This window comes from Ascaphus truei, chromosome 1 (genome assembly GCF_040206685.1).
Source record: "Ascaphus truei isolate aAscTru1 chromosome 1, aAscTru1.hap1, whole genome shotgun sequence".
Taxonomy (NCBI): Eukaryota; Metazoa; Chordata; class Amphibia; order Anura; family Ascaphidae; genus Ascaphus; species Ascaphus truei.
The window spans coordinates 35,460,469-35,485,575 of NC_134483.1; the positions used below are offsets into that span (position 1 = coordinate 35,460,469).

Here is a 25,107-nt window from a genome sequence, read left to right on the forward strand (position 1 = left end):
GGAGACGCCACCGCACCAAGTAAGGGAATTATTATTTTTTACATTTTCTCCGGGTTGGTCTTCATTAGAAGATGGCAACACTGGAAACTGTGTCTAACCTAATGGCGGCTTTAAATATCTCGCAGGCCAATAGGAAACCGTGACTTCATCCGTTGCAGCTTCCTATTGGCCAGCGTGACGGGACATTTTAAACTTCACAGGGATATTGGCGGCACCTATGGCCTGTACTGCCGTCTTAAAATACAAAATAAAGCAATTTGCATCTGTAGCCCTGGTAAGAAATGGGGCTATAGTTCTATCCTCCCCGTGTGTGAACTCTGCTAAGGGCAGATTGCCAGGAGTTGACATGGGTTTCCCCCGCTTATGACACTGGGTTGTGTGAGTGAAGGTAGGTCACGTGACCCTGTGTCCAATCAAGAGACGCTGGGGCGGTGCCTACTGGAGGTTACATAAAGCAGTGTCACTTCCTATTTAGTGCAAGTGTGAAGTATTAGAGTGTGAGATAGTGTTAGGAAGCAGAGGAGTGATCAGCTCATGAGTAGAGCTGATCTAGCTATAGTTAGTGAGGTGGACCAAATACCTCTCATCCTGCATAGGGGGTGAGAACAGTTAGTGGACTGTGCATCACTGTACCTGTCTGCTGCTGCTGCGCAGAGAATAAAGAGACTGCTGCTTTTAAAGATAATCCTTGTGTGAGACTGGAATCTCTCATCCCTGTGGGGAAACTCTGTGGTAAGGATTCCACCCCGCATTCCTGGGGCTTACTATAGATGGAGGCGCTGCACCATTGAACCAGAACAAAGGCATTCACCCCAGTAACCTGTTCCTGTTATCCCCCATGTCATCGCGGGAGACTCAGGCCCTCCTGTTGCCAGCAGGTATGCACCACACAGAGACACCTAGCCAGACCCCAGAACACCTTAGGGGACCCTATCTGCGATTGGGAGGGGGAAGATGGGCTAGACATCTATTTGTCTTGACCTGAAAACCGGCCATGTGAACATCTGGTCCTGAGTTTTCTTATCGTTCTACATACTCTGCGTACTTTCCTGTAAAATTACTTTATTCCTGTTTGCTTGACTCCAGGAAATACTCACTTTTCATTGATTGAAAGAACCTTTGCTTACCATTTTTAAGTAAAGGAGACAATTTCCTGGTTGTTTTAAGAAAGACCACCTGTATACAATTTAAGCATGAAGATCCAAGTATTTAATTATAGGAAAATATTCATGTTTCTGCTCTGATAAAATGTAGTTCAGTAAAATAATCAGATTGATACCAGTTGTTTTTTGTGTGTGCAGATGTGCGAGCTGTGAACTTCACACAAACTGTGCTGTTGATAATGGGAAAGAATGGCATTATTTGGAAAATGGCAAATATGCAGACATTTCGCGTTCAACACAAAATATTAAGAAAACATCATACCTACAAAGCTAATGGAAAGGCATCTTCTCATATAGAAATCTACTACCAGCAAGGTCTCGCACTGCATTGATAACTGGCCTAGCCTTTCAGGGGGTTAGTAATAGGAGTGTATGGTAACAGATATGTTCTATTGTGTAAGCCAGTCTTTGGGACTGGAAATGCGCGTTCTTCTCAAGGGGTGCACGTTCTTCTGGTCTATGTATGATCTGGAGAGGATCTCCTGCATCTTTTGCTGGTACGCTCTCTCGGCCAGGAGGCCGGCTTCATACTCTCGCTGGGCCTCTTCTCTCTCGACTTCCTGCTCGTGCTGCTGATTCGCGACCTGAGATAGAAGCTGCTGCTGATATTGCTGGGCTATTTTCCTTTGCCTGAAGGGACACAGAGAAATGTAGATCTTGATGTTATCAGTATATTAGAGAACTTCGACTGTCCCAAATATAAATCCTTCATGATGCTAGAAAGGTGAGAACTAGAAGGTGCTACTGGAAGGTTGTTGCAGAGGTTAAACTACAACAACTTTAGTAGAAACACAAATCCTCAATAGGAGATCTCTACGAACACTATTCGGGCTCTGTCCCGGCCCCCCTCTCTCCCAGCCATCCCCCCTCTCTCCCCCCCCTGTGTTCTCTCTCCCCTGCCCCCCCCCCCCCTCGTGCTCTCTCTCCCGGCCCCCCTCTCCCTCTCCCCCACTTGCTTTCTCTCCCCTCTCTCTCACCCTTCTCCTCTCTCTCTCCCTTCTCCCCCTCCCTCTCTCCCCCTTTTCCCCCCTCTCTCTCTCCCTTCTCCCCCCTCACTTTCTCTCTCCCGTCTCCCCCTCTCTCTCTCCCTTCTCCCCCCTCGCTCTCTCTCCCCCTCTTTCTCTCTCCCTTCTCCCCCCACCACACCACTCTGTTCGCCCCCCCCTCTGTTCCTTTGACTCCCCCTCTCAGTCCGTATGCCCCCCCTCTCAGTTCGTTTGCCCCCCCCCCCCCTCAGTTCGCAGGGACTCAGCCTAATGCAGTAACTTCCCTTTATTTGAAGTGCACAACACTTGTTTCATGTCATCTGATGAAAGGTCCATATGGCAGTTAAATCATTAAGAATACTGGGAGTACATCGTTCCTTTGTATGTTCTATTGAAGATTTCTGTTTTTACTTCAGTTCCTGTCTATTTGTGCTGGCCACACACACAGACTTATCCTCAGTGAAGCTTTGTCCCCAATGTTTTTCTGTATTAGAGGTTAAACTACAGCACAAGCACACTGCACTAGTTTGGGGGGCACACCATATGTTTTTTGAATTCTTCCTTTTCCACCTCCACCAGGGTTGATGCTTTAAAGACCTGCACTATCAGACATGTATGTATGTATGTATGTATGTATGTATGTATGTATGTATGTATGTATGTACACACACACAGTATATATCAGTGGTTTTCAACTTTTTTTTGGTTAAGGAACCAAAATTAGATGGTGAAAGTCTGGGGAACCCCAACCCAGCCACCATCTCTTGGCCCCCCCCCCCCATCTCCCCGTCTCTCGTGTCGCTCCCCTCTCACACTTCCTCTCCCCCTCACACTCTCTCCCCCTCTCACTTACTCTTAAACACACGCAATCCCCTCACTTAGACACACACACACACCCCTCTCACTTACTTACACACACACACCCCTCTCACTTACTTACACACACACACCCCTCTCACTTACTTACACACACACACAGCCACCGACAGGGGGGGGATCTGCCGGGGTTGGCGTCCCAGGCCCAGTGAGTCAGGGGGCCCGGCCGTCAGGGGCGCCAAGAGGGGGGGGGGGGGACAAAAGATGATGGCTGCCGGTCGGCTTCCTGTCCCAGCCTGTGACGTCAGCGCGCCTCAGCTTCCGGTGCGCGCTGACTGGAAGCTCGGTGTGGGACACACAGTGAAGAGGCCTGCATCTGATGGCCGGTCGCGGCCGGGCCCTGACTCTCCGCTGGACCCCGCAGACACTGGTCCTGACCATCCCCAAGGTATGTTTCCTTTTTTTAATATGTATTGTGGGGGTAGTGGGGTCTTTTTATATGTATTGGGAAGGAGTGGGGGCATCTATATGCCTTGGGCCTTTTTTGTATATGCGTTGTTTTTTTTTTTTTATATATGCATTGTTTTTTTTATATGTATTGTTTTTTTATATATATTGGCGGTCTTTTTATATGTATTGGGGAGGTGGGGTTTTTTGTATGTATTTTGGGGGGTTTGTATATATTTGGGGAGGTGGGGAGTTGTATATATTTGGGGGTTGCAGATTTTTTGCATGTATTTGGGGTGGGAAGTTTTTTGCAGTGGGGGTGGTTTGTTTGGAATATATTTTGTGGGGGGGAATTATGTGAGGGGGGAGGGAATTGAGCGAGAGTGGTGTAATTGACGGAAGGGGAGAGGAGAGACGGAGAAGAGGAGAGAGAGGGGAGTGAGGGAGAAAAAGAGGGAGTAGGGGAGAGAAATACATGTGAGGCGGGGTAGCAGGGATTGATTGAGAGTGGGGTAATAGATGGAGGGGGGGGAAAGTGAGAGGTGAGACGGAGGGGAGAGAAATACACGGGAAAAGGGAGGGAAATAGAGGGGGCTCGCGAGGTGTAAAATGGGGGCTCGCATCACTGCCATTTAAGTAAAAATCCTGGTAGGTGTGCTATGGGTGGGGCCTGCTCCTTGCATTTGTCCGGGGCCCCAAGATTTCGGTTGGCGGCCCTGCAAACACACACACACTCTTCCCCTTCTCACTGACACACACACACTCCTCCCTCCTCTATCACACAAACACACACACACACACACTAAGCAGCACACTCTACCTGATCCTTGCTCTTCCTCCTGTCAGCCGGAAGTTGACGCGACTTCCGACACCGGCAGGAGCAGGGAGAGGAAGGATATCAGTGACCGGGCGGCTGCTGCTACTAAACTCAGCAGCCGCCAGTTCACGGCTAGGTGTGGTGCTGCCGCGCCTGGGACAGCTAGGAGAGCTGTACCAGGTCTCCCTCCCTTTTACAACACTATTTTACAAAATAAGATGCCAGAGGATTTCACGAAAAAATAATTGTTTCATGGGGCGGGGAAACAAAACAAAGTTGTACAGTTACATACATATTTACACAGTATAGGACATTGGAAAAAAACATGTCTGTTGAGTTCAACCCCTTTGGTAAATGTAACCCTTTCAGTGCCAGAGCGTTGTGCCACCTCCATGGCTGCAGACCCTTCCAGATCACGGGACCGCTCTTTGGGGCGTTCACCCTGCGGTCGAGACGGATGTTAGGGGGTGCGTGGTGAGCCCCCCCCCCCCTTCAGTGTGGTACACGATCGTAGCCCGATTGGGAGAAAAGTTATGAATATATACAGAGGCAAATCTTTTCTTTAATATCTTTGCCTTCTCCTTATCACAAACAATGTACTTGTCTGTCTCGCACTGAAAGGGTAACTAGTCAATATAAACCCACACACACATTTGTATAAAGTCAGTGGCTCTGGTGCTTTAACATGTTACATTACCTTTCAGCTCTATCCATTTCTAGTTGTTTGTGTTCTTCAATAGCCTTTTGCAGCAGCTCCCGATCACGGGCCAGTTCTCCCTGTTTTATTGCATTTCTTTGCACTATAAAAACGAAAGAAAATAATTTATCAGACAAAAAGGAGTCAGTGTTTCCTAAAACATCCACATATCTTTACAACATCTTTTCTGTTGTCATTATTACAACAAGACCTGTGTTATTGTATCACGACTTTGCCACAGACACGAAGAAATGAATAGCCTTAATATTGCACTTTTTATCATCTCCTATTTACTAAGCATAAGACACCTTACGGCACATTCACTCGAACACAACTTAAATGGGCTGTATCGTGAGGGGGCCTTATAGCAGAGCACCACTCACATCATATGAACATTCAATATGTGATTGGTATGTTAAATCACAATTCCCAGTGTTCTGTTGTGCACTTTTAAACAAGGCATGTTTGCAATCTGAATGGACAAACACCAAGCTGGCTTGCTGCACTTATTTAGTAAGCAGTGCTATACTGTACTATAAGACATCAAATGGTCCATTGAAGTAAACGGGCCATAAGGGGTCTTCCAATGCTGGAAGGTGTCTTACAACACAGCATAGTAAGTGTGGCCCATAGTATCTCTAACCTGGTAGTAGAATAGCATGATAAATTGCGACATGTATCGGATTAAAATACCACCTGGGGTGTTGTATAGTAACATATGTACACAGGCATGCCCTGATGTTCCAAACTGTTTCCAGAAAATAACACACAGCAATAGGTGCAGTGGTTCCCGACTCCAGTCCTCAAGAAACCCCAACAGGTCAGGTTTTCTGGATATCCCTGCTTCAGCGCAGGTGGCTGAGTATTTGAAGCAGGGATATCCTGAAAACCTGACCTGTTGGTGGCCCTTGAGGGCTGGAGTTGGCCACCCCTGGTTTACGTCATTGAAAATGTGCATGTCAGAGGAGGGAGACCCAACAATTTGTCCCAAATGTATGTCACACACGTGTTCACTTCTTCACACGTGTTCTGACATTCCCTGGTGCACTTGCATATCATAAGACAGTGAAACAGAAACCACGTTTGCTTTCCTGATTGCCTTGTAGAGTAGTATTGGAACAACCTGATACTGTGTATGGTGCCAGGAAAAGCCTAAATATTTAACAAACATTGATGCATTTTAATGGACTAGCACAAAGCAAAAACCATCAGATTATGAAGCTTGTGCGTTTGAATTTGAGGCCTCAAAATGGCCATTGTACAGTCCGAGACATGACGTACGGTCGTCAAAGCACGTCTGCCATTCAAGGTATATGATTACCTGATAAAGAGCCTGACTATTAAAGAATACAAATATATACATTGAGTTGGTGTGTGTTGCTGCGTGAATCATACAGTGTATGTGGCCCTGAATGCGTTTTCAAAGCTGCATGTTTAGTAATAATATCCGCAGTACACTGCTGGCTCCTTTAGCAGCCTTAGAATGAAACAGATGTAGGTTTGCTACTGCTTGTTGTGATATTGTACTTCTGCGTTCATGACGGCCAGCAGACTCTCCCTTACACTTGTCTTGTATCTGAAGTCGGCGTGTGTCCATGACGTCCTTCATCAGGCGGTTTCTGGCCTCTTTCTCCAGTCTCAATTGCTCTGCCTGCTTGGCCCAGGATCTCTCCAGGTCTGCCTCTATCAGCTTGTCCATTTCATGCTCCTGACGCTTCCCTTCTTCCAGCTGCTGAGCCAGGTATTCCCGATACACCTGCTGCTCCTTCTGCAGCTCCAGCTAGAATACAAACCACGATTCGTCATAGTGAGCAGCTCAGATGGATGCTGCTCGATACCTTTATATATATATATATATATATATATATATATATATATATGCTACTATGTCAGGAGTGGCCAACTGCAGTGCTCAAGGGCCACCAACAGGTCAGGTTTTAAGGACATCCCAGCTTCAGCAAAGGTGGCTCAATCAGTGGCTCGGTCTTTGACTGAGCCACCTGTGCTGAAGAAGGGATATCCTTAAAACCTGACCTGTCGGTGGTCCTTGAGGACTGGAGCTGGCCGCCCTGCACTATATGCAAGCAAATTTACTAATAATTTTCGCCACGTGGTACTTTTTTTTTTTTTTAAACACAATATCGATAATTCAAACAACACCTCAAATAAAATGCTAATTTTACTCAAAATTATAGAATTTTATAGTGTCATGTGTACCAGACATTAAGGTTTAGGTGTGTCTCAGTGTCACCCACACACTACAAATAGAGAGCTCTATCAATGCAAAAACCTACATTTGTTAATGCAATTTGATTGTCGGTTCCAATTGAAACATTACAAAAGTACAATTCTTCCTATAGGGAAAATCTGTGCCGAACAGTTATCTAGATCATGGGGTTCTCAAACTCTTCTTTATCGCGGACCACAGAGGCATTAAAAACCATTTGGAAAATCACCATAGTTATATTTAGCTCGGTACATCAATATTCTGTATTTATATTTATATGTACATGTACCATAGTATTTGACAATGGATTTGGATCTGCCTCAGATAGAAAAGACACAATCTTCAAAACCAAACTTCCTGAAATAAATGGAAATGTTGAAGGCTTCCGAGGACCACCACAAAGGTCGTTGCATACCACGCGTGTCCCGGGACGCAGTCTGAGAACAGCTGATCTAGATTACTAGCTATGTGATGTTTCCAGTGTGCTGGCATTTCTAAATGAAATGGGTTACAGATGCCCACGGTGAATGATGGTTGTTTCAAGATATTAATGTTATGTTCAACCCTGGTCTAACCTATCCCTAAAGTACACTACATAACTTTAAGGGATACATACTGTGAACATGAATCCTTAGTATATTAAGCTGTCTATGTTTTCCCATTATTAATAGCATAATTTGCCTCCTGTGCTTTTCTTGTTCACTTGTATATTGACTCAGGAGTGCATTAATAACCAACGTATTCCAGGGCCAGCACGAAAGACGTGCTGCAGCATTCAGACTTTCTCAATGGCAGCTCCAAGCTACATAGATTTTCAATGAGGAAAACGTGCATCGATCTTTGCCCAGACACATGCAGGTGTATTCCTGTGTATTTCTTTTGTTAACAATAAAAGAATAGAAACAAAACTTCGAAGTGAACTCTGTTAATGTGACAGTGTACAGCAAAACTAAATGTTTAGTTTAGTTCCCATCAGGATAAATGCCGCGATTCTCAAGGCAGTTCTGTGTGATCAGACAGAGCCCCGGTAATGTAAATAGGGGTTTCCGGGTCAGATCGCACGGAACAGCAATCACGGAGTTTTGAAAATCTCGGCATATGTTTTGTGTATATTTTTTCCTATAAAGTAATGTTGTGACACATACAGAAGGCAAAATCTAACTTATTATTTATTGGGCCTATGTTAGGTATGAAGTGAAAATTGCCTGTACTTGAGAATTCTATTCACTGCATTCTACCTTATAAATATATGCCTTAAAGGTCCTATTTAGCAATCACTCTAGTTGTACAATGTAGTAAGTACTGTTTTAGTAATAGCATTACTACTTATAGTGTTAATGCAATCATTAAATGCAATAAAAACTATAGTTTATAATTAAAAGTGGTTCAACATTCTTAATCGTTCACCCACATTTTATCTGCAATTATAGAATATCTCCAGTTTTTTCCTAATATAAACAATTGTGTTGTTAAATCAGTGCTAAATCAAAGTTATATTCTGATGAATTCCCCACTAAGGATTAATGTTCATTGCTGGAGAGGCCTTTAATGCATTATATAGCATAGCTTTGCTTGTCCCTCCAGCACAGGCCGTGCTTCTTTGTACTAGTCTGGCGAAGTCCTCACCTTTCGCTGGCGTTTTTCCTCTGTGTCATCGTGAGAGTCCTGCAGAAGCTGCTCCATGATCTTCATGTCGAGTGCCAGCTCCTCCTGCTGATCCCGAGCGAGACGCTTCATCTTCAGGCGGATGGAATTGTCCAACATGCTCTTGGTTTCCAGCTGCTTCTGCCGCTTCTCCCTCAAAGCACGTTCATCCTCCATCTTCATTAGCTGCCGCTGCTCCACCTGCAGCATGTGCATCATTTACATCATTAGATCTATCCAGCAAACTACGCCACATGTTTACAAGGCACAACCATATAAGCTTTATTTGCTATATGAAAAGGGCTCAGATTCAGAAGGTTAAATCTACCTACTATGATTGTCACTCCCGAGAGTTCCACCTCGATTAACCAGGAAAGGCGCAATAAGAAAAGCAAGCTGGGTGCACGGCTAGTTGTAGAGAAATCATGACAAACGACATGATGTCGATGTCTCCGTCCATAAACGCACTTCATCAAGGTCCTGAGGCATCACCCCAATGAAGGTACTTGATGGACTGAAACGTCGCCAGCATCTCACTTTTGTTATTTATACTTTTCAATGGATCAAAAATAAATAAATAAAATTATATATATATATATACATATATATATATATATATATATATATATATATATATATATATATATATATATATATATATGTATATATATATATATACATATACATACATACATACATACATACATACATACATACATACACACAGTGTGTGCAGAGATTTGCAGCATCTCATAGGGCTCTGTAGCAAATCCCACGGTTACAATACACACAGGCAAATCTATGTTTTTTCATCTGAACATTTCTGAATTTCCTTAATTTTCAATAGGTTTACATGTAAATATACAGAGGGATGAAGACACAACACAAGAATATCATGCAAAATGTGTAAAGAGAGAATCCCCAGTTACCAAATAAGTAACTTGGAATAAATATAAGGGCATTCCAGTGATTAACAATGTTGCAAATGGGGGTAAGTAAGTGTATCTGGTCAGTTAGTATAACCAGAAGTATGTTCATGCTTATTAAATGCTTCCTTGAGAAAATGTGTTTTCAAACAAGATCTAGACCAGGGGTGGGCAACACCAGTCCTCAAGGGCCACCAACAGGTCAGGTTTTCAGGATATCCCTGCTTCAGCGCAGGTGGCTCAGTCAAAGAATGAACTACCTATGCTGAAGCAGGGATATCCTGAAAACTTGACCTGTTGGTGGTCCTTGAGGACTGGAATTGCCCATTCCTGATCTAGACAAAAAAAAGAGGATAACTATGTATGAAACAGGTTTCAAAATACCAGCATAATTTATGTAGGGATATGTAAAATGAGGTTTGGGGGATAAACTCTCCCATCAAGGCCTACATTAAAAAATATGATACCTAAAAACAATGACTTTATAATAACCCGGGTGCGTGGACAGTATGTACCGTCTGCCAATTCCTGAGAGAGGGAGCCACGAAATGATAGGGTGAAAAGGGGGGGCAAGCCACGAAATGATAGGGTGAAAAAGGGTATAACTCTTACAGGCGCTGTAGGTTCTTTATTAATGTTATTACCAGCAACTGCGCTTCCTCTTCTTTCAATCTCTTCCCCTCCATTTTCTGAGCCTCTGTGGCAGCTCTCTGGAGTTGCAGTATATCAGACATTTCCCGATTGAGCTCCGCCTGCCGTTGAGTATCTCTCTCTTCACGTTCCTGCTTAGCCAGACGGTCCTTTTCCCACAGCTGGTCAAAGAGAGCCTCCTCTTCCTTGTGCTGCTTGTTCAGTTCTTCTTTTAGCTCGAGCTGCGCCCACCTCTCCGTGCAAACTTGGTTCTGATGAGCCCGCGTCTGCAAAGCACGTAGCTCCTCACACTGCGCCCTGAAAGGTATCGTAACACCCGTCAGATTGAAAGCAAACAAAATACGGACCACTCAATGGTCTCTGAAACTCAAGACTCATCTACATGTCTCACACTGCTTGCAGATTACAATGTTCTGAATATAATACAGGCAGTCCTCGGTTATCCGACACGATGCGTTACTCAAAATGGCGTTGGACAGCGAAACGTTGTAAAGCGAAACACGTTTTCCCATAGGAACACTGTTTAAATGAAAGGTTCCGTTCCTGAAGGCATTTTTAATGCTAAAATACACAAAATATTTTACGCAGACAATAAGATATGCAGCACACACATAAATTATATAGTGCATATACTGTATTATATATATAATATAACATGATATATAATATAAAAATATAATATATTATATAGTATAATATATATTATATACACATAAACAACTTTGCAAAGCGTCGTAAGCGCGTTGGATAAGCCATTTTGGCGTTGAAAAAATGAACATAGGTATGCATTGCATAGCGTTGGATAAGCCATTCGTTGTAAAGCGAAGCGTTGTAAAACGAGGACTGCCTGTATTCAACTTGATGTGAGGTAGATGAGGTGTTAGGCCGGGTCCCCAGTGGCCACGGTGGTGCGCACACCGCACACCAGATACACACCTACCAGGCAGGCCACAGTGCTTTCTGTTGTGGGCACTCACGAAGCGCAATGGCACGTCGGCCAGCAAAGAAGACACGAATGTTGTCTTTCTGTGCGGCGACGTGGTCACGTGGTGTCCGGGGAGCCAATGGCAGGGCAGATAGTTTGGACCAATAGGAGCGCAGGTAGTGTAGACACCTGGCCACGCCCCTCCATCATGGACACGCCCCCCACCGCTCCCTACAAACTGCAGATCGCGGCTTTTAGCTGTGCATGTGCCGCCAGGCGTGCGTGCATCAGTGAGCACTGCCGCCGTAGCCTTAACCTGGCTTGAATTATTTGGCTCTACAGTACCTTGTGCAGCGAGACACATATTAGGTTATGGTTTGTAAAATAGTACCGCAAACCTACATCTGTACAGAGCACAGTAAAAGAAAAAACCTTAACCTGAAAGTGGCAGCTTTTATTTTTTTTGCATTGCTTAACATTATTAAATAAATAAAGAAGGGGAGAGTAAGAGGTGAGAACTGAGTCTGAAGAATAATAATACAGTAATAATACAATTCATGACCATAATTTAATTTAAAAAAAATTCTTATATAGTGCTTACAATATATGCAGCGCTGTAAATAGAAGTTTGCAGGGACAATTATAGCCTAATTTTGGTGCTTAATGCACAGGAAGATTAAATGAGTTACCCAAAGTCACAAGGCAAACCAACACTGGGATTCATACTGGGTTCACCCACTTCAAAGACAGTAGCACTAGGCTACTCCTTCAGCAACATATTACTAGTTATGGTCATCAACCTGCTAACAGCAGCCGTGCAATCCCCGGTTACACAGAGCGAGTAACTGTGCGGCCCAGAAGCCTCCGCTTCATTTCAAAGTTTAAGACGTGTTTGGGAACTACCTGAACTGTTGGTCACGTTTTTCGGCGACCACCTTCTCTCTTTCCTGCTCTCTTCTCTGTCGAAGGCTCTTGGTTCTCTCCCTCATTTGTGCCTGCCTCTCCAGCGTTGTTTCTTCCATAGACTCCATCTCCTTGATGTGCTCCATCTCTTCATTTCCCAGCAAGGTCTTCAGCCTGAAGCAAAGAGGAGACACTCGGCACCTCATTCATTGTTATCTTGCTAATAAAGGCACCATGTTAGTGCCACTGGACTGAATCCTGCATGTTTGAGTAGCTAAGTAAAAGTGAGAAGTAGAGCACAGCCAAAAAAAGGGAGCAAGGAGAGGATCCAATAAATGCAAAAATATTTAATGGAGTAACCAAAGCATAGAGGATAATCTCCTACGCGTTTCGAACTACAAGTTCTTTATCAACTCCTCTCTCTCTGACCTCTCTCTCTCTCTCTGACCTCTCTCTCTCTCTCTGACCTCTCTCTCTCTCTCTGACCTCACTCTCTCTCTCTCTGACCTCACTCTCTCTATGACCTCACTCTCTCTCTGACATCTCTCTCTCTCTCTCTCTCTCTCTCTCTCCTCTCTCTCTCTCTCTGACCTCACTCTCTCTCTCTCTGACCTCACTCTCTCTCTCTCTCTCTGACCTCACTCTCTCTCTCTCTCTGACATCTCTCTCTCTCTCTCTGACCTCTCTCTCTCTCTGACCTCTCTCTCTCTCTCTGACCTCTCTCTCTCTCTCTGACCTCTCTCTCTCTCTCTCTGACCTCTCTCTCTCTCTCTCTGACCTCTCTCTCTCTCTCTGACCTCTCTCTCTCTCTGACCTCTCTCTCTCTCTCTGACCTCTCTCTCTGTCTGACCTCTCTCTCTGTCTGACCTCTCTCTCTCTCAGACACACACACAGACAGACACTCTCTCTCACAGACAGACACTCTCTCTCACAGACAGACACTCTCTCTCACAGACAGACACTCTCTCTCACAGACAGACTCCATTAAATATTTTTGCATTTATTGGATCCTCTCCTTGCTCCCTTTTTTGGCTTTGCTCTACTTCTCACTTTTACTTGGATCTTTCCTCAGCAGCAGCACGTCCATCCAGACTGAGAGGAGGTGATTGTGAGTACTATATTTTCCATGTTAAGCGGACACTCCCAATGAACCGAGGGGTGGTGATTACTTCACTTTCCCCTGGTTTTCAGGGATTACCTGTCATATGTATGTAGCCCCGAGGTAAAATTTGAATCCCTGGCCCCTCTCCGCGAGTGCCGTGAGGTAGCGGGTGCCGCCGGAGGCTGCGACGGACCCGCCGGCACTTCGCGAGGGTGGGGGCCATTGCAGGGAGCGGTGCAGGCTGGTTGCCGGGGACGCGATCGGGCCGTCGCTAGGGCCGCGATCGCGTTGCCACCGGCTCGGCGGCTAGGAGAGAGTGCTCCGCCATTGCGCGTTAGCTCGCGCATGCGCAGTACGACAAAAGCGCGCGATGGGTTCCCTAGAGCAGGAAGAGCTCGCGCGAGAGTAGGGAAGAGGATAGGAAGGTTGAGGCGGCCATTAGGGGTTCGCGCATGCGCGAGGGAAGCGCGCACGCGGCCCCAATGCATTAGGCAGCCCCTGGGAACTACAATTCCCAGGAGGCTTAGGGAGGCAGAGGTCAGGTGCTCCCTAGTGGCCAATAGGGCTGGAGGAAGCTCAGCCCGGGAAAAGAGATACATTTCCCGGGCTTTGCAACAGCAGTCAGGAAGAAGCAGAGGAAGGAGTAGGAAGGGTGCAGGGAGCGCGTGGCTCCTGCATTAGGTAAGGGTCCTCCCTAGATTCCCAGGCAGGCCCCAATTCCCGGGTAAAGGGCAGGGGGTAACTGAAGAGGGACGCCTTAGCTAGGGAGGTGACCCTTGAGTGTGGAAGGTGCTGGTTTGGCAGTGTCGCAGCGGAGAGAGCTGTGGGCACTGTCAAAGAGGCACGGTGTGCTAGCAGTGTGTTTGCTGCGGGATCCAGGGGCTGTGTGTGATTGCAGCTGCCTGTGAGTAGTGTCGCTGTATGTGCTGGGCACAGTGCGTGCAGTGTGTGTGAAGTGTGGATCCCTGCAGGCTGACAGTGTGTGCGGTGTGTCAGCTGCAGGTGAGTTGGGAATAGTTAGTAGCAGTTACAGTTAGGACTGGGTAGCTAGGGGAAGGGGGGGCAGGTTATGTCCACAGGCCCTAGGAGTTTCCCTCAAGTCATCCCAGGTTGCGGTTCCTCAGGGACAGGCCCTAGGTTAGGGTTGCTGTCGCTCTAGCAGTGGTTAGTGATAGGGATAGCGGCGGTTGCTGTTCCCACGCGGTTGGTGTTGCCGTGGTTCGGTTGCAGTTCCCGTTGAGCGGTGGGACCCTCGTTGGGGTCCACCGGCAGAGTACCTGGAAAGGATCAGACGGACGTCTGACCCTTTGAGAAGAAAGTTGCGGTCCCGAGCATTGGAGTGCTCGGAAGGTATCTTCATTATTATAAAGTGCACCAACTGGGCCCTAGCATAATATAGTGACTGCGCAGTCACCCACGACCTCCGTAGGAGTTACGAGACATTGGGTGTGGGGTGATCACAGGACACTTGGTTGGGGAACACCAGACATTGGGTTGAGGTGATGCGGGTAGAGCATCAGGTTATGTTATGTGATGTTATGTAATGAGTTATATGTGTGTGTTGAGTAAAGTGTTAGTTATTGTTTTATCGTATACGAGTGTCATTGTATTTCTTACTCAGGGCTATCTTTCCTAACGGGGGATCCTGGGTAAGTGGAGGCGCTGCACCAAGTAAGGGTAAGGGTTTCCCCAGGCTCCCAGCTAGCGGAGGCTCAGATCTCCTGGAGCCACACAGGTTATGCAGTACCAGTAGTCCTTTAGTGCAGGTGTGTTGCAGGGAAAGGGACCGGTTAGACCACGAGGGGCCAATGTGATATTGGGTGGGTCGGCCGGTTCACAAAAAGGGCTACATGTAATTGCTTTATGTATATACTCATTCATTATATTGAATATTGATTCACCTATGCCTACAAAACTCTGGATTTAATTCATCATTTTTGGCCGGGTACTTGAGCACTTCTTGCCACGTTTTTTACCTCTATGTTTGAGTAGCTGAATTATCAAACCATAAATAAGAGAGCGAGAATGTAAATGCTCTGACAGAACCGGGCTTGGAGATGCTGCGATTAGGGCCCAAGCCGTTTCCCTGTACTAGAGAAGAGTGCAGTGCCATACATTTGAATAGAGCTGAACTCTTCTCAGCGTGGGGAAGACGTCTTTCAGAATCCCTTGTTTCTATAGTGTTAAACATTATACAGTATGCAAAATGTGCTACCTACAGAACAAAACTGTCACTTCTATGTTTCACTGAGCCCTGAGTTTGCCTACAAACATTACTCATTTTCTCTTTAAGCCTGAGCACAACAAAAATATTTGCTTCAGTTTGAACGTGTGTCCTTGCTGCTTCTTCATTAATGGTACATATTTTTGCAAGGAATCATTTTTTTAAAAATGGATTGTTGAAAGATGAGTGCTTTGGTTATCTGCGAGTTTATTGCTTTTGAGCAGACGTGAGCAATCTTTCTGAGATTCAATCTGCGGTTGTTTTAATCGAACTTTAACAAAAAAAATAATAATATAAAGTACATATTTGTACATCAAAAGTTTCAGCGAAACTGTCCAACCTGCCCTAAGTTCTTTGTTTTGGCTTTTTTTTTTCCGGCAGCGAAATAGCTGCTCTGGGACATTTTAAAACATTAAAAAATCATTTGCTTTAGACGCAAGTTGATTTAGATGAAAGAAGCTGTTCCCCCCTGCTCATTTTTTATTTCATCTTTACCCCCCACACGCTTTTTGTAAACGGATGATAAGCAGGGGGTCTCTGGATTTGAACCGCATTCGTTTTAGCTTCATGACCCCGAGGTTCCTGTAACAGGGTGGATCCTCTGTCAGATAGTGAGACAGCGGAAACATGTTTAAAGAGCCCGAGACAGCACTGAGGAGGTTACCTCCAGAGTAGGCTAGCTTGATTAATCTCCTCAGCTGCCTCGTTAGGGGTATAAGAAACGGATCCAGAAACACACCCTGGACAGCTATAGATAGCAGGCTGCGTTTGAACGCTCGCTGGTCAGCTGAAGAGAGCACCTGGACTTTCCATCCCCTATCCCAGCCAGGAGGAACCCCGGGGCCGAAGGTAAAACTTACCCCAGACTTAGCTTGTGTTATGGTTGGTAAGGGGTTTAGCCCTTCCACCCACAGATAGGGACTACATTCTTGGTGTACTCAGTGCTCCTATAAGAGCTGGGCCTGGCTTATGCCGTTTACCCTGTTTATGATGATCACAAGCTAATATTTTGTTAAAGCTCTGGGTGAAATAAAAGCCTACATTTATTGTCCAAAAGCAGTCTCCTGTTTTCACCTGCGCACACCTACAGTTGCCAAGATACTCGCTGGGGAATATGCCACCGGTAGCGTCCCCTCCAGGGGGAAACAAAATGGAGCTTTAAATCTCCTGCGTTAAGCGGGCGACTAGGAAGCTGCGAGTTTGTCTGTTGGGGAGTTCCTATTGGCCCACAAGACGCATGGATGTAGATGCCGGGAATGAACTATCGGCACCTTCCCGGTAACTAGGGGTCCCTGAAGCTGAAATGAATGCGGTTCAGTTCTGAGGACCCCCTGCTTTGCATCCATGGGGATTTTTAAAAAAAGGTGGTGGGAGCGGCATCAAGGTGAGGATTGCCCCTTTTAAACAGTTTGAACGTAAACAAAAATTAAATGCACATTGATTTTTCGCGCAAGGGAAGCTGGCTACAATTTTTTTTTAAAAGAAGCAAACTTTACATGGGGGGGGGGGATGGAGCGTGAAATCTATAAGGTTTGAAACCTCATGTGAAAAGTTTGCACATGTCTACGTTTCAGTATTGTGCCTATGGGGAAAAAAATGAGAAGAGTTAATCATTGCAAGTTGGAAAGAACTTATAAGAGTAATTTTAATGCTATGTTCATAAGAGTGATTATACAATTAGATAGCAATGTCCTTGCTCGACAATGCTTAGCCAACTATATGGGACTCCCATAAGATCTGTAAAATGCAGTGTAATTATTCTGGTAATAACAGAGAGCCCCCAGCCTACAATTCAGCCTGACCAATTGAGCCTTAAGATCTCTGAAGTTATTCTCCTATAAAAGGTTTGATGGTATCATTATGTTCTTTTGCAGCAAAGTTGGTAAAAAAGATTCACCTTTACTGCTGTGCAGATAAACAGATACACAAATCATGCAGATATATTACCTGTCCCTCCTTTCATCAATGCCCAGTTTGAACTCTTCCATCGTCTTATATACCTTCCTCTGGACCGTGTTCTGTAGTATTTTGCGGTCAGTAATTGTCTTCCACTTGCTTTTCAGATCTTCGTACTCGTTCTGCTTGGTTAAGTCAAGCATTTGATTCCGTAACTCTTCACGACGTCTCCGCTCAATAATCAAGAAGTCCGTTGGCCTGCCTGAAGGAAACTTGGCTCTCTGTCGGAAAGGAGGAGAATTGTTCAATGTTCATCATAAGTCATTGTTCGGCAGACCTACAGTATTGGTGGTAATGAAAGTATAAGTGCGGCAGTGCTGTAGTGAAAGTCTTGACAATGCTGAGTTTTGTGCACTCTATCCCAGTTGTTTCCAGCCTTATTTTGGTTAAGGAACCCTATAATCATATTAGGAAATTATGAAGAAACCAAACGCTCTCTAGTAGCGTAAAAACAAAGAAAATGAATTCCACATTTTAGCTGCCCTTACTGTAAAGAACCCTTTCCTTTGTTGCTGGTGAACTCTCCTTTCCACCAACCTTAAGGGATGACCCGTGTCCTTTGTACTGCCCCGAATATATTTGTATATAGTTATCATATCCCCTCTTAGATGCCTCTTTTCTAATGTAAATAAATCTTATTTAGCTAGCCTCTCCTCATACGTTAGATTGTCTATCCCCTTTATTAATTTGGTGGCTCTTCTCTGCACGCTCTAGTTCTATAATGTATTTTCTAAAGAGTGGTGCCCAAAATTCTACTCCATATTCAAGGTGTGGTCTTACTAATGCTTTGTAAAGGGGCATAATTATGTTTACTTCCCTTCCATCCATTGCCCGTTTAATGCAAGATAAGATCTTGTTTGCCTTTGCAGCTACTGCATGACTTTGGGCACTATTGCTAAGCCTGCTGTCTACAAGCACTCCTAAATCCTTCTCCATCAAAGATTCCCCTAATTTATCCCCATTTAATTTGTAAGTGACATGTTTATTCTTGTTTCGCAATGCATAACCTTACATTTATGCGTATTCAACTTCATCAGCCATTTACCTGCCCAAGTTTCCAGTCTCTCCAAGTCCTTCTGGAAAGAAATTTCACCCTGCTCTTATTCTACTACCTTACACAATTTAGTGTCATCAGCAAAGATGGAGACTTTGCTCTCTATGCCAACCTCAAGGTCATTAATGCACAAGTTAAAATGTAGGGGTCCCTGTACCGATCCCTGAGGTACTCCACTCACAATTTTAACCCAACCTGAAAAAGTTCCATTTATGAAAACCCTCTGTTGTCTGTCCTTTAGCCAGTTTTCAATCCAGGTACAAATATTTTTACCGAGTCCAATTTCCTTTATTTTGTACACCAAGCTCTTGTGAGGAACCATATGAATAGCCTTTGTAAAATCTAAGTAGACCACATCAACTGCATTACCCTGGTCTAAATTCCTACTTACCTCTTCAAAGAAACTAATAAGGTTAGTTTGGCATGATTTATCCTTCATAAATTCCATTCCATTAGTTATTCCTGACTATTATCCCATACTAAACCTTCAAATAACTTCCCCACTATTGAAGTTAGGCTTACAGGTCTGAAATTCCCCGGTTGTGATCTAGCTCCCTTTTAAAATATTGGCACCATATCTGCGTTATGCCAATCTTGTGGTACTGAGCCTGTGGAAATGGAGTCCTTGAATATTAAATGTAATGGTTTGGCTATCACTGAACGTAACTCCTTAAGAACACTTCGATGTATGCCAATGGGGCCAGGTGCCTTATTTATTTTAATTTTATCAAGCCGCCTATGAACTTCTTCCTCAGTTAACCAATTGTTCATTAAAACAGAGGTTGTGGCTCATTAATACAGAGGTTGTGGCTTCCTCCTACTATTGCAATTGTTTCTTCCCTGGTAAAAAGTGTAACACAAATATAGAGCATAGCAATGGATACATACATGTAATTTAAAAAACGTAGCAGATGCAGTGATTCTAGCAGTAGAAACACATCAATATACAGATGCAACTGTCGGTTTTGGCCCAGATTTTGAGGAATTCCATGAACATGTCGGGGGAATATCCTCAACATAGCCCATAGACGATGTAATGGCCCATCGGATTAACACAGTGGGGGTCTGTGACAGGACGGCCTGTAGGCGAGGTCAGACAATAGTCCACATGTGTAGTTTCAGGTTAAAGCAAATGTAAAGGGGTTTTACTCCTCCACAGCAGAACTAAATATTCGGGCACACTGTCCCTTTAAGGCAATACAAAACCCATATGCAACATTGCAGCAAAATAACACCTACTCCACATTGGGAGAACTTACTAACAATCCAAGCCCTATCTATCTTGCTGGCTGGCTATCTCCAGTTCCCAACCTTTTAACAAATAACACAATAGTCAAGAAACAATATTAAAGTTCTTACTGTGTTTTAGAGAGAGAGGGTTGGAAATCCATCTGGCTAGCAGCTTGCATAGGACAGCTCTGCAGTCTGAGACAGCCACCTTCCACAAGCATTACATTCCTTATCAAGGGTGGCTGTCAGCTGTCTCCGCTTACTTCCTGATTGCCCAACCATTCTTCCTGGGTTAACCTTCTGAGTGCTGGATGAAGGACTCAGATGTATGTTTCCCAGGCATAACTATCAGTACCTGATTTCACCCTGTCACAGGGTCCCTGCGGTTGAATGGGATTCACGCTATGTGATTCCTACCAGGCTGGAGTCCCATTTAAATGCAGGGACCCCCGCTGTGTTAATCCGATGGGCCATTAGAGCGTCTATGTACTATGCTGCAGAACGTTTGCGAGATGCTTGTGAATTTTCCTCACATGCTGGCTCAAAACCGGCAGTTGCATCTGTATGAAAATGACGTTACAGAATATAAATGAAATATCAGCTTTTTTTGTAACCATAAGGTCTACTTTTTTGTAAGACAGTTTGATACTTCTGAGTTTGCTCTTCTTTTTCTTTGTTTTTTTTGCAGATTTCTCTTCTGGACCTGGTCAGTGTCCTTTGAGACTGCAGACTCTACATAAAATATTTTTTGAAGTATTATTTGTTCTCTCATGAGCTTTTATTACTAACAAGTACCGTCTAAGACTGCTTTTTTCATTGGGGACTAATTTTGTTTTTTGCATTTTTTCACCAGTGTTCTAACATTTCCAGCACACATTGAGGATTGATTCTACGTTATTTTTCACCTTTCTGTTCTGCTTTTTTCTGCCCTCTCTAATAGCGTGTCTGAGATCAGATGCATTGTAAGGAACCCCAACCCTCTCTAATAGCGCGTCTGAGATCAGATGCATTGTAAGGAACCCCAACCCTCTCTAATAGTGTCTGAGATCAGATGCATTGTAAGGAACCCCAACCCTCTCTAATAGTGTCTGAGATCAGATGCATTGTAAGGAACCCCAACCCTCTCTAATAGCGCGTCTGAGATCAGATGCATTGTAAGGAACCCCAACCCTCTCTAATAGCGCGTCTGAGATCAGATGTATTGTAAGGAACCCCAACCCTCTCTAACAGTGTGTCTGAGATCAGATGCAGTGTAAGGAACCCCAACCTTCTCTAATAGTGTGTCTGAGACTTTCTGTATTTGGAACAATTTTCAAATGACATGAAAATTGCAAGGAACCCTTTAGGGATGTCCATAGAAACCCTTGTTAAAAAAGAAAAAAAAACACTGCAACTCTCAGATTGCTGGACCGCAATGCAGCATTAAAACTGTGACTGTGGGACCCCTAGGGCGACTCTAGTGATGGAGGCTTCAGGCAAAGTCGTAGATCTGATGTCTTCCGAATGCAAGTCGTAGATCTACCTGTGCAGCCACTTTGAGTCCCGTGACCAGATACAGTATACAGCTACATGCTTTGTACACACATTTCCCACGTTTCACACCTTATTTCCCCACTGACCGATGTGGATGTGCACCGCTGGAGCATGGGACTTACTTAGTGACTTACCGACTGGTTAAGAGAGTTGTCATGGGTACACTGGACCTGCCAACCATACATCTAGATAAACATCTATTTCAAATGTACAGCACGTTCACAATTTAAGTGGGTGCTCAACATAAATTGTGAGCTTGAAATGAGCCACACAATGCAGTTAGTGTGTAAAAAGGATACAGAAACCCCACATCATGCAGGGTGCAATGAAGAAATAAAACACTTGCATCTGTGCACAAGTCATACACGGAATGCACAAGTCACAGACGGTCGCACATCACATGATGTTTACACTGCATTTCCTGGATGAATACTCTAAATAGGTCACTTTATTAGCTTCCAAATTCCTTCTCAGCAGTTTACATTAATTGTAGGTTGTGATACAGTTTAGGATAACAGCGCTTTCAATACCGCATATGTCTCTCCTTCCATTGTACATAAAGGTAAGTGTACACTTGAAGAGACATGTGAAGTTTTGATAGCTCTGTACACTGTAATATTATCTATGGGGTTATGCTCTAAAGTACATCAGTGCCTTTCGGGCACTAACACACAAACTCTACACTTGAAAGTATCAGTAATAATACACTTTAGAGCAAGAGGTTTTCAGGTTATCTCTGCTTTAGCACAGGTGGCTCAATTCGACTGATTGCCACTGATTGAGCCACTTGTGTTGAAGCAGGGACAGCCTTAAAATCTAACCTGTTGGTGGCCCTTGGGGACTGGAGATGGCCACTCCTGCTTTACAGAATAATCCCCTGAGTTAAGAAGTCGCATATTGGTCCTCTAAAAAGGTATCACACAACAATGAAAGATGTGAGGCACGAAAGGGTTGTATTACAGAAGGTTTGTACACTGTTCTAGTGACTTACCAAGGCCACGGAGTGAGGGGCGGGCCCCGTGACCTCCCTGCAGCGGGGTCTGCTTCTCTGGCTCAGCAGCATGCTGTCTCGCGGTGTGAGGTGCCCTGCGACGTGAGGATGTGCGGAGAGATGTCAGGGCAGGAGACTCCAGTTTTACACACCGAGCGCAGGTCACTGGGTGCTGGATGAGGATGAAGAGGTTAGAGGAAAGATATTGAGGTATGTGTAGCACAAACTATGTGAGTGGAAGAGAGGGAGAGAGAAAAAGCAAAAGACGATAAAGACAAAATATAATAAAATATATATCAAGTAGATTCAGATCATAGATAATATAATAACAATGTTAGACAGATATAATAGGAAGACAGTTGATAAAATGATGCATAGATAGATATTTTAAATTCGGTAGAAAGACAAATATATCAAGATAAATATATAAATAGCTTATCTATACGACATGGATAAAATATAATTTGACTTAAAAAATATGATGCAATTATAAGTGTATGTGTACATCACATACATACATTAATTACATACATACATAACATATATACATTCATAACATACACACACACACATACAGAACATACATTACATTCAAAACATATACACATACATACTGTACATACATAACATATATACATACATACAGAACATATATACATACATAACATACACACACACACACACACACACACACACACACACACAGAGCATACATTACATTCAAAACATATACACATACGTACTGTACATACATCACATATATACATACATACAGAACATATATACATACATAACATATACACACACACATTAATTACATACATTCATAACACACGACATATATACATACAAACATATATTCATATCATACATTACATACAGAACATACATTACATGCGACACAGGGGTCTCATTACCGTCACTCCTTGTGGAGATTTAAGGATCAGTCCCCGGGCAGGATCAGGATGAGACTCCGCTCACCGGGTTCTTCCAGCAGGTTCGGTCCTGATACACCGCGTCCTGTTACTGGGGTAACGCGAACTACGGAAGGATCGAGCCTCGTATCCTAGCAACGGCGCGGAAGCACTAAACAGACGCAGCGAGTCGAGGTCCATGCCACGCACATGCGCATTAAGTCACCGGAGTTACAGCCGCCGCCTGCAGGGGGCGCACGAGTGACGCGGATGTCTCACTCACCATCTTGTAACTGCTCTACTCTACTCTACTCATAGGGAATTGTCATCTAAATAAAGTGGAATATCATATGATAAAACTGTCCTTGTGACTGCTGATGGACAAATGAATGACATTTAAAAAAAAATGTGTCTATTTATAACATAATGTGTTTGTTATATATATATTTTTGTTATATTTATATAAAAAAATAGGTGGCTTTTTTTTGTGGAGGAACATATTAAACATATTGAGATATTTATTTGTCAAAGTGTCTGTAATGCATGACTTCAGGACATGGGGGGCTGGCATTAGGGGTGATGCAGCCCCCTGTGGGTTTATACATTATTATATTATGGTAATGTATGTATGCTATTGATTTCATATGTACACAGGGTTGCCACCTTCAACTGATGGCTAACCCGGAGAAAATGAAAAAAAAATTCACTTACTTGGCGGCGTTCTGCAGAGGCGGCTCCCGGCATCCTGCTGCAAATCCCCCTCCAACTGCAGTGAACATGGCTGCGCAGCGTCATGACGGCATATAGCGTCCCGTTGCTATGACAACGTGGCGTTATTTGATGCTGAGGAAAAAGGGATCCAACGCTCTACGGATTTGATAATAATGCTAATTTATTTGTGCCACACAACCTCTCACACTTGAGAAAGACCTATCTAGGTCGAAACGTTGTGTGGCACAAATAAATTAGCATTATTATCAAATCCATAGAGTGTTGGATCCCTTTTTCCTGAGTATTGCCCTGGAATTACTCTGACAGGTACTCCTTGAACCAGTAGCACCGGTGGACTGTATGCATTGATTTCTTCATTGTGGTGTGCAGCATACTCTATTATTTACATTGTTATTTGACACTGCACAGCCATGTTCGCTGCAATTGGAGGGGGAATTGCAGAAGAATACAGGAGAATGCCGGAGACTCCGCCACCCGGAGATTGACGGGCTAAACCTGTAGCCCGGAGGTAAGTACCCGAAGTCTCTGGGTCAAAACCGGAGAGGTGGCAACCCTGTACAGCACCCCCACCCAAAAAAATACTTCCTGCAAGCCTGCTTAAAGAGGCACTCCCGACCACACTTTGTGTTAAAAAAAAAAAAATAGTTTGGAAGCAAGAGGTCTCTGGAGCTGAACCGTGTTAATTTCAACTACACAGACCGCCTGCACCTCCATAGGTGCTACCGGTAGGAGCCCCCCCGGTTGTGTTCACAAAACAGCGTTTAAAAGTCCTGCGTCCTGCGGGCCAATAGGAAGCCGCAACGTCATCCTTTGTGACTTCCTATTGGCTCACGTGACGCGGGAGGCTTTAAACTGCGCAGAGATTCTGGCTGCCCCTACGGAGTTAAGCAGGGGGTCCCCGGACCTGAAATTAACATGGTTCAACTCCGGAGACCCCCTGCTTCAATCCTATATTTAAATTAAAAAAAACAAAAAAACCACACACATAAGGTGTCGCGCCAGGTGTGCTCCTTTAATCATTAGTGGTACAGTACAACAAAGCCAATTGAAAGCAATGGGATGTTATTGTCATGTATAGTAGACACGTAGGGTTGTCAGGTGTCCGGTATTGAACCGGACAGCCCGGTATTTGGTTATTCTGTCCGGTAAAAAATGAGATAATACCGACA

At 44.3% G+C, this 25,107-nt stretch overlaps 1 protein-coding gene across 1 annotated transcript; it reads right to left on the bottom strand.

Moving 5' to 3' along the window:
• Positions 1-1,181: 1,181 nt before the first annotated feature.
• Positions 1,182-23,508, bottom strand: CFAP53 (cilia and flagella associated protein 53). The gene is made up of 9 exons (XM_075586209.1): positions 23,210-23,508; positions 22,293-22,464; positions 17,476-17,705; positions 12,203-12,376; positions 10,368-10,671; positions 8,780-8,998; positions 6,490-6,706; positions 4,927-5,029; positions 1,182-1,793 (listed from the first exon to the last, which is right to left on the bottom strand). Exons 2-9 carry the CDS (start codon positions 22,362-22,364, stop codon positions 1,553-1,555), a joined length of 1,560 nt encoding a protein of 519 aa, XP_075442324.1. The 5' UTR covers positions 22,365-22,464; positions 23,210-23,508; the 3' UTR covers positions 1,182-1,552.
• Positions 23,509-25,107: the final 1,599 nt, after the last annotated feature.